Source organism: Watersipora subatra, chromosome 11 (assembly GCF_963576615.1).
Source record: "Watersipora subatra chromosome 11, tzWatSuba1.1, whole genome shotgun sequence".
In the NCBI taxonomy this organism is placed as follows: domain Eukaryota; kingdom Metazoa; phylum Bryozoa; class Gymnolaemata; order Cheilostomatida; family Watersiporidae; genus Watersipora; species Watersipora subatra.
The window spans coordinates 5,279,893-5,290,902 of record NC_088718.1 but is presented as its reverse complement, the minus strand read 5'-3'; the positions used below and the strand labels follow the sequence as shown (position 1 = coordinate 5,290,902).

The following is an 11,010-nucleotide window of genomic DNA, read 5'->3' as shown; positions in this document are numbered from 1 at the left end:
TATCTATATATTCATGTTATATATTTTTTTCGGGTCATGAGCTGCCATATTTCCTAGATACCTGGCAATATAGTGAGTCTACGACAGTGTGAATGGTTTTTAACAGTTTCCTCTGGTTTTTGAGGAATAATTCATTGCTAAAAAGAATCTACAAGGACTTTTGAGGTTATTGATAGAATAGATACAAAAACCAAATCAATCTTGCAATATCACCATGGGACGACTGGGTCTATTGTAGATTTGATCAGCAAAAACATGTCTGGACATTGCAAGCTTACAGTTAATCAATTTTACACAAACTGCACGCATTGATTTCTTGTAGCAAGTACATCTATCTCTAGCAAAACCAGTGACAAATGTAAAATAATAAAACACCATTATTGACTTGTGAAACTAGCAGTGATATTCTTGCCATGCAGCTAATTGAACGTCAGACGCACAACAAGGTCCACAGGCTGAAATGAATTGAAACATGATTAGTATTCATGGAATACTCATGACAAGCAAATATTATGGAAAATTATTTATTTGCGTACAAACTCCATAAACAGAGAGCTTTATCTTTAGACGAGGTCACAAAACGATTGTCTGTATCAAATGAGACTGCAGTCACACTTTCTCTGTGAAAATCTAATATAGCTAAGCATGTTCCCTTCTTTGGGCCATATAATCTCACCATTCCATCCCAAGCACAGGCTATAATTAACTTCGCATCGGACCTCAGTCTAACGCTATTGTACCCTTTGCTAGGTGTCTCAATGGATAAATGGCTACGAAGCGTTGAATTGTCACATTTCCACACCGATATCCTACCGGAGGCTCCAGCAGTCACCCCAAACTTACTGTTAACAATAAAGTCTAATGTTAGCACGGGCTCCTCATTGTGAGTGTTGAGGGATGAGAGGCTGTCGGTTTGTTTTGTTTCTGGAATGAATACAACGAAGTTTGTCATTTCTTTATGCTAAGGTTTCAAGATATAAATATTAGCATTGACTTTGATATCATCTCCTACAGTAATATATCACAGCTCCCTCTAATGGATCGATGTGAGTGAGCACATGTATGTTCTGCATATTGACTGCCAGCAAAAATTTTAATCAAAAACCTCTCGCAAGGTTGAAACCTTAGAATCTAAAAGAGACGTTCTTTTTAGCTAAACATATTTTGGTCCCAAAGCTTACAATCCTTCAGAAATAAAATTGAGTGGATCAAGGTAGGCGCAGAGTCGGTTTTAAATTTCTTAATTTTTACCAGCCTATTCACTTCGGCTGATGTAACTACAATGTTTCGAAAAAGTTTGGACATCGTATGTTAGAAATTACACTAGCCTAAGGATCAACTGTTTGCTAAAAATTCGCGTCTCTTGTTGGAAAATTCGTATGTTGAGGTAATTGTAAATAAAGGTTCCACTATTTTAAAGCCAAGAGACAAGCTTATTGCTTGTCTGTTAATAAGGAACATATATTCCTTCTTAATTATAAAAGGAACATATATTCCTCTTATTAAAACAGAACATATAGTTTGACCTCTGTAGAAAAGGATGATAATCAGATCCAAGAACACATGTATATCAGCCCTCAATGAATAATAAAGTAATCACATGTGCAACCTTTTAAGAAAAATACACTTTTAGGTACACTAACGAAATGTAGGACTCACAAGAAGTTTGAAAGCCGGCATAAATTAAGATTCTGCAATAAGAAGTTATCTTCTCAACAGAGACAATTGAAAGGAACTGTGACAAACCTGCATTGTAGTTGAATAAATTGACATTGCCTGCTTCTGTACCGACGAGAAGAAAAACTCCAGATGAGTCATCCCTCACAAATGCCTTCATACAAGTCACCATAGCCTCAGCACTCAGCTTCATACCGTCCATCGCCACGATGTCTACCAACCAGAAAGTAGATTATTGGCAACAATAACATGGTCCCAATAACTTGGAATATGATTGGCTTTTCTGTTAGATTAGGGAAACAAGCACAAGAAACAACTGCTAAGCGAGGTTTGGAGCACATCTGTGGAATTTTTTTTTAATATTGTCAAAAACTGACACAACATTCCGCATGGTATAAAATATCGAGTCCTTTTAGAAAATATGTTTGGAAAAAATCCATCAATTACCAGTCTTTGAAAAATGTGTAAATATCTTGATAAGTCAGGTTACTACTCTAACTTTTAGCTGCTAGCGCTAAAGTCATTTCCTGTGGCTCCGCTTTATGATTGGTCGGTATTAGTTAGTAGTCTTGTCTTTAGCAATATGGCTGCCTCTCTACATGTGACACCATCTCATCATCAGTTTAACTATTGCTTGTCAAGGAAATTAATGTGACTTTATGACAAATGGAATTCTTAATTTAATTACATTTCATTTTTATCGTCCATGAAAGTCCATTATTTTTATCGTTTATTATGTTGGAACAAATATTCCATAAAGATACACAAAGCAAAAACCAATGATAACTCCTCAATAAATACTGCGGGTAGCTTACACATAATATTAAAACAAATTCATTATATTTAACTATAATAATACATGTAAATGAAAAAAATCTATTATGTATAAAAATTGATGAAATAATAACAGCCAATAAAAAGGTTTTTGCTGTTTTATCACCTTAGAGATGAAACAGAAGCAACAACTTTAGAGAGATACAAACGGAAGTGCAGGTTTAATGATGAGAGGTACGAAAATGGAGATGGCGAAACAGATACCCTGAGTATTTTATTTTCATTTAAACTAATCAATGTTTTAACTAACTCGACTTAATATGTTTATATTCACTCTTTTAAAGTTACTTTTTTAATTTTTATCAACATTTTCACTTGCAAAGTTTTGAGAAACTTTGAGAAACTGCAGATATTTGGGAGTTAAATATTTCCTCAAACTTGATATTGTATGTTAAAAAATGAGAGTGCTGAGGATATCCTACTTACATAACAACTCACAATATAGCAACAGCCTAGCACTTCGGATATTTCATCACATTTCAAAGCTAAAAAGGGTCATCTGGAAGAGAAATCGCCTCAACTAAGATGAAATACAATCTTAGGTTTTGAAGAACGATCGTGTACACAATGGTCAGAAATGTACAAACTGTGAAATTATCAAATAGTAAATAGATTCACCTACTGCTACTCTATATGTTAAAAATCTTTGTGTAAATACAGACCTGCAGAAGATGGTTCAATAGAATAGAGCTGCACACTTTTGTCACAAGGGATGGCGAGACAGGACATTGCAGATGTACCGGAAAGTCGACAGGACGCAGCAGGACAGAATGTTGGGCAGGGACTTTCTACTGGTTGTATTTCTGTAAATCAACAGAAGTTGGTGTTTAACCTAGCAATTGGAAAGCCAGCTACTAAACATCACCACTCAGCTACTAGAACACAGCATGTGCTGTTTGACATGACAGAGCGGTTACTGACAACTCCCTTACTTTTACAAGACAGAAAAAAATGATTGCCCTAAGCTTTTTTTTATCAACTGCCAGTCACATATTAAGCAAGTAAGCAAGCAAGCAAGCAAGTGTGTGTATTTGTCTCAGTAAGAGAAATAAAATGTTTGTATATATGCTCATAAAAAAACTGATGCTGACTGGAAAATACATAAAAAAAATGTAACACCATAAAAATCGTATCAATTGGTAAAAATTGTGATTAAGATACGATATACACTTAGATCTAAAACAGTGTTTGCGTAGATTCACTTTAAATTTTATTGTAGACAAATGTTCTGCGGGTAGCTTTGTCAAAACTAAGATTGGTGTGGCTTCTGATGCTATTAACCTAAGCTTTTTATGGCTAGGTGGTAGTCATATAGTTGTTGGACAGACTGCAACTCTAAAACACCGCTAGGTTTTATAGCTGATTTTACTACCCTTTGAAATAACTTCTTAGAGTCATTCTCTATCAATTACTAAGTTTCCATACAGCGATAGTGTAGCGACTCATGAATGTGCCAGTACCGAACTTCAATTCTGACAGACAAGCAGATCATGTTTATATAGTGCACTCATAGTAGAGTGATGGGTGTGCTATGTTGTATGTCAAGGTAGCAAGACCTATGAGCATGCACAAGTGCATCACAATTGTTTGCTAAGGTCATTTACATGGCACAAAGATGGCTTCTAACATGGGTGTTTCACTTCCAAACAGCAAAGCTGAATCATGACAGAATAAGAGTGACACGGCTGTTTTCATGATGGCATTACAGCACCATACGGGGGTGTGTCACTACCCTATCACTGTATGGAAACTTAGTGAACGTACAGCTGAAAATCTCCTTTTTTAATGAGCTATTGTATTAAGCTATAAACACAATATTTTGCAAATTGTTCAGAATTTCACAGACGTAACTTAATTTAAAAAAAACCAAGAACAGTAATAGTGATATCAAAACTATCACCAACATAACGTTGCAATAACAGATTAACCTTGCCACACATCACTCATCTAACAACAAATCAAAGGCTTCCTTGTTAACGTAGAACATGAACCATTTAAGGATATGAAAATAATATTAATATAAAGCTAAGACATCGAGCCTCAATTTGATGTAATTTTTACCGTTGCAGACCTAGTCCAGAGATAAGAGTTTGAGTGTGATCCTTTCTTAGAACAACAAACAAAATCTCAAATAATAGAAAGATATCTATCTGATAAAGTTCACTAGAATTTAATTAAACAGCACTTGACATAATTTTAATTGTTGAGCTTGGTATGAAGTATTCAACATTTTAAATAACTTGAAAACCAAACTTAGCTTGATGTGAGGAGGCCAAATTATCACGTAAACAAAAGCAAATGTTTCAACTTTCACTCCTAAAAGCATCGCATTAAAAGAAACCATCTCGAAAATTAAAAAAAAAATCAGCGAGATAGGCCATAAATGTAGATCGTAGATGTAGCTTTTTATTTTAGAAAATGTGTGCTGTCAAATTCTGCATGCTGTCAGTATCCTGAGAAAGTCACAAAATGACTAATAAATATGCGGTAGGCACATGTGTTAAACAATATGGACCAACATAAATAACAGAATTGAACACATTCGTGATAAAACTGATTTCATGTAGCTAATGTTTATCACTATAGAGAAGCACAAAATGCAGCCTAATTTGCTTCAAGTAAAAATAATGTTTGAATTTTATTTGAATTGAAACACAAATGACGGGCAGTTGGGTCACTATAAACACTATTACCAAGCTTTAAACTGGTCTGGCTCACATTATAACATTAAATGAACGCATTGAATAAAGCTCATCACACATCAGCACTTATATTTATCTGCGAAACAACTACAAGTCTTGTCAGAAAAATCTTTACTATAATAATAGGAGCTGTGTCTGTTCGTCTAGAGCCACACTTGGATATTAGAGAAAAATAATGCTTTCGATGGGATTCGAACTTGCAACTTTCAGCTTTGTAGACCAACACTCTCCCATCTGCACCAATTGATCACCTAGACACACTTAAAAAAACTGTGCAGATATTTATTACCTCTGACCATCTCTCCCAGCGCACTCAACTGCCAGGGTACTAGTAACCATAAAGTAGAACAGTGAATATGAGAATAGGCCAAAATGGAGGTTTTCTTACCCTTTTAAGATCAATAAAACAACCACTCATATCACCACAACGTCTGATAAAGTATAATTGCACTGTTTCAATAATATTCTTCTACAATCAATTTAATCACTTTCATAATATCCTTCAAGAATCACCAAAGTGGAACTTTTAATAGCACCAACCTTTTTTGATATGGAGTTGTCTCTTGTCACTGCACCACAGAAGGAAGACAACCTTTTGTTCTCTTGTATAAGCAACTATTGAGTTGCAATATTGGAGAGGATGAATGAAAAGGACTGTGTTGGAATGAAGGTTCAAGTTTTGGACAATTGACTGAATAGACAAATCCCATATAACCACATGACCAGCATCTGTACCTGTAACGAAGCAAGTAGGCTACACAGAATATAGACAAGCCTTGACATCGACGTGAACTACAATGATGATTTATAGACTGACAAGCCAAGGATCTCTGCAAATAATCTTCACATAGAGATTCGACTAGTTCAACCTAAAGCTGATATGCGAGATCGTGTATATACAGTAAATATGGAACCAGAGTATACATTGAAACGTTGTGAGCCGACATTGGTATCAAAGCCATTTATGAAAATGAATAAAAACAATCTAAATTGCTTTCATATTTTCATGATTTGCCAATTACAGGTCAAAAGTTTTTTCCACTTTTTGACCTTTTTTAAGCAATGCGTTTAAGAATTGCTGATTGCAGGATTACAAAGCTGTCTACACAGTGCAATATTGATAACCTATGGCTCAGAACCATTGTATCAGTATCCAATGCTTTTAGTTTTTTGCACTTGGTTTTGGCAAATATACCCCTTCGAATGAACGCAGTTTAACCGCTAGAAATAATTGCAGAACAGAATGAGGCATTAATTACTGTCACTAATTAAACACATGTTTTTGTACTTCTTTAAGCCCTATATTCTTAGATATAGGGAGATTATGTAGCTACGTCTCATTTGGTTTTGAGAATGTAATAACATATTGAGATTCAGAGCAACAGCATGGCACTGCTAAATATAAAATGGTTTTATAAGGCAATAGAAATCTGAAACCAACAAACTTTTAAAAAACCCAATGAATAGCATGAACAGGTGGGGTATGTGTGTTAGAGATGACTAGCAGTAGGCCTGGTGATGCCCAGAATTTCCGCCATTTTCAATAAGATAACCAGCAGACGGGTGTTTAAGAAGCTGGTTCTCAGGAACCAGATGGAGTTTTAAACCAAATACTTTTGGCAACCTGGTGAAAGGTATCAAACATGTGTGTGCAGTTTGGATGAGCCTGAATGAAAAATGTGGAAAAGAATAACATTTATGCAGACTAACAGACAGACACAGTGACAAAGTGAGATTTATTAATCTAGGTTTGTCACCAGAATTGATTGAAACATCGACCTGAGGTTGAGTGACTACTTTGCATACAATGAAGTGCTTCCTTGTCCCTTTTAAGCACATTTAAAGTACATATAATTGAGCTTGGGAACAGATTAGACAGCAAGAAAACACAAGCATTTCTATTTCCATAAGCTGAGAAATAAAACAAACGTCGCATTGCTATACTTCAAATGGATTATCACAGTAAATTCAATCAACCGCCTTTAGTATTCGTCATAATGACACGGATACAGGTCACTAATCGACATATACTCCAACATTGACAGATAGGAAGCAAGAAGAAATGCAGTCTTCACCGCGAGCAACAAGCACAGCAGACCTGAGACTACCAAAAGGTTGGAGTTTGGACGATACAACTTTTTTTATGATTGGAATTTGTCTGGCCGGACCAGCACTCTTAATCGCTATAGTCTCTGTAGCGGTGCGGGGTATAAAGCACCTGTGTAAGAGTGTCAATCGTGGGGATGAAGCTTCCAATGGTATGGAGAATCAAGACCAGAGTGCTGAGAATCATGACATATATGCCATCGATGACCACATAGATGACAGGAGGGTGTAAATTTGCAAAGAGGGAATTTTATAGAAGCTCAAAGACCAAAACGTTGTACGGAAAGGTGACAGGAAAAATGGCTGAGAGAATGAGTCATGACGAAGAAGCTAGCAAGCAGATAATATAATCAACAATTACCATAAGATCTTAGTTTATACTAGCTTTTTTCACACATAGTTATCAACTAAAAATAGATTATTTTAATATTAAATCAAAGTTTGAGTACATCCGAAAAACGAAGAAATCCAAATTTTTTTTATACTTATTACTGTAAAAAATATAATTTTTGAAGTGATTCTAATGTAAAAACAATAGAGAGAATATATAGCGCACCCTCATGATACCATTTCAATCCATTCCAGGGTTGGCATCATATGGTGAAAAAAGCGTATGTAGGGGTATAGAAACCATAGTAATTATGTAATACAAACATTCCAGGTAAAAATGGTCCAAATTTTATACAAGTGTTGTACATATTAAAAATCAGTAACAAAATATTATGTTAACCTTAGTAACTATAGATCAGCAATAAAATATAACACTATCATGTACCGCAGGGAGTTCTTACCTTCAAGACAGACGCATGTATAACATAAACTTTGAATTCACCTCAAATAAGGCTTACTAAACACATACACTTGAAAATAAGTTTTAGTATGTATTTTTAACTCTTTTACTGAACTTCAACTTTTTATCACTAAAATTTTATCACTCATCAGTTTCTGTCTTCGCTTCCACTATCACTTTTAGCGGGCCTGTTTAAAAACCTTTTAAAACCCAATTCGGCAAGAAAATCCGAACGATGCTGTTTTCGTAATAAAGTGGATTTTTGTTAGCTGGTTAAGAGAAGTTGTTTGACAAACAAACCTTCTGTTTGAAGGGATCGCAACTCCAACTTTGCTTCAGGTTTTAAAGGGAAATATTATCATTTTAGACATGAGAATTGCTGAACTGAGAGAAATTGGTCATATCGTCTCTTTCAGGCGATATGAAAACATTTTTGGCAAATAGCATTTCGGCGTTTTTGTTATTTTGACGTACATAATAAGCACATCGACTGCCAAATTTGAACTTGCACGAAAATTTTGTTGAATTCTGGTGAAATAAGATTTGTATGGCAAGGTGAAAAAATCGTATATCAGGGTAATCGTATCCTGAAGGCGCTGTAGGCCTAAAAGTGATACAGAAGGCGATCCTACAACGTAAATAATTCCTTTCCGGAACCTTACGTTTTAGGGATCTTACGTTATAAGAACAGTAAATGATTTTTTCAAACTCACCCCTTTGGCATACAAAAAGAAAAAACTTGACTTTTTCAATTTGTGGGCTGTACCGTAACTGCACTATTATTAGTTTGCACTGACAAATTTCCTCTTTTTATGATCAACCTCACTGTTTTCATAAACCATTATGGAGGTAATTTTACAACAAGTTGATGAAGAGCGCACATCTTTGAGGTTAATTTACGGCGATTTGCCTACTTTTTCTAAACAGTATCTTCACTGCAAAGTAAAAATAATAACAAATATTTTATATGTCTACAAAAAAGCAAAATCAAATAATTCACAAAGAAAGTAGTAGTACCTGTTCGTCGTCTATCTGTATCCAGGGGTCAAGGTTAGGATAAAATATAACTTCCGACGATACTCTAACTCGTGACATTCGGATTGGTGGCCCAACAATGTAACACCTGCCCCAATCGATCGCCTTTGTATTTATGAACTTTGCGCAGCAACCCTATTCTCTGTTTTTTCGACACATCTGACGATCTATCACGACGAACTAGATTGTTGCGAAAGTTGTATATATAATAAATATAAAACTACACGCACGGCACTGTTAGTTCAATCAATGTTAAAATCCAATTTGGAACCTCAACTGATTTGACACTTTATGTTATATAGAATTTTTTACATAGTAGGAAGCAAAAACTTCACATAAATTCTTTATGTTATCTGTAATTTACGTTAGGTATACGTTATAGGAGCGTCTACAGTAGTAGCAACTAAATATACAAGCATATTTTAATTGATGAATCAAACATACTAATACTAGCAGGACAGTCTGTTTTTAGTGCATCGACTTGATTTGCTTTAAAACCAGCGATGTTTAAAATCTGTTTTGCTGGGGCCCACTGAAGACCATGGTGAGTTCTTAGGGAATTTATTGAAAATGATAGGTACATTGTTTTGATCTCAATATTTACAAGATCTCTTTGCTATCTCTAAATATTTCAAGATATTATTCAAGTCTCAAACTTTAATTGGCGAAATATCAGTAATACCAGAAACACGAATTTGATCACGCAGGACAAAGGTTAAGTCAGCGGAAGAAGAACATGACATGATCACATACCAGCAATGAGGAGTTGTCGTTCCAGTGAGCCGTATGGCATTGTTACATGCGATAGGGCTGTGACAAGATGTTCACCAGTCCTGACGATGGTGTCAGGAAAAAGGGTGTCAGCCATAGTGCTTCAGAAATGTCTTCTTTGAATTTCCCATGAATTTCCTTGAAAAAAGCAGACCTTTAGACTGAAAATATTGTTGTATTATTTCATACAATACATTTTTAACACAGTTAGTTCTTGGTAGAAAAAGATTTATTTTGGAGAATAATACAGCGTGTATATATACTGTATATTTATAGGTATAAGCATACCGTATAATACAAATAATACAAAATACATATTATGTATAATGTATCTAATGTATAAACCATCTAGTGACCATCAGATTCAAATGGCAAATTTTGCTAATTCGAATGCTTAATGATTTGGGAAATTTTGCTAGTTCATGAAATCAACAGAATGTCTCTTCCTTTCTATATTTCTTTTTGCAGTAATTATCAGTTTAACCATCTTTAATGAAAAATTAAAATGATGTTTTGTGATTTACTTGTTTTATACCAGAACTTAAGTTATACACTTGGGACGTTCTAGTACATTCTTAACTGTAACGATATTCTACTGTTAAACACTTCAAAAACCGCATAACCTCTTTATTCTCATTCATAAGAGCGAGTGACACTCCGCCAACCCGCATAAGCTGTCAAAGCTTTCCAACAAAAACACACAAAGCACAAACTAATTACATGTATGTAACAAGCAAAAGTAGCGTAAGAAATCATGAACATAAGAAATACACAAATATAATTAATCATCTTACATTGACTAGCACTAATATCTAACAAGCTATGCAATTTGATCCTGCCAAAAGGTAGACCGAACATGAAAATCAGTTTTTTCATTTGCAACTTTTTGTGTCTTTGAAGTATTGTTGCATTTTCGTTGGCAATTACGTTCACTGCTTGTGTGAGATTATAGTTCATGTATAGGCTATGATAATCATATAAACTAAATAAAGTGATACACTAAACGCAACTTCTACACAAGAGAAACCATTTAGTTCTATTAAGATTGGTAAGACAAAGGTAAAGTGTCTAGACATACTTGAGTACAAACTACAC

The 11,010-nt window shown here is 34.8% G+C and overlaps 1 protein-coding gene across 1 annotated transcript; it reads right to left on the bottom strand.

Annotated features, from left to right (window-relative positions):
• Window positions 1-230: 230 nt before the first annotated feature.
• LOC137408564 (guanine nucleotide-binding protein subunit beta-like protein 1) lies at window positions 231-10,053 on the bottom strand. The gene is made up of 5 exons (XM_068095141.1): window positions 9,898-10,053; window positions 5,754-5,948; window positions 3,174-3,314; window positions 1,747-1,890; window positions 231-924 (listed from the first exon to the last, which is right to left on the bottom strand). Exons 1-5 carry the CDS (start codon window positions 10,010-10,012, stop codon window positions 521-523), a joined length of 999 nt encoding a protein of 332 aa, XP_067951242.1. The 5' UTR covers window positions 10,013-10,053; the 3' UTR covers window positions 231-520.
• Window positions 10,054-11,010: the final 957 nt, after the last annotated feature.

Bases quoted from the DNA above. Each gene is read 5' to 3' on its own strand.
- LOC137408564 (XM_068095141.1), bottom strand. From the start codon at position 10,012: ATGGCTGACACCCTTTTTCCTGACACCATCGTCAGGACTGGTGAACAT. The intron at 5,949-9,897 runs GTATGTGATCAT...GCTTCGTTACAG, and splicing joins ACGACAACTCCTCATTGCTG to GTACAGATGCTGGTCATGTG. The intron at 925-1,746 runs GTTTGTCACAGT...TATTCATTCCAG, and splicing joins TTTATTCAACTACAATGCAG to AAACAAAACAAACCGACAGC.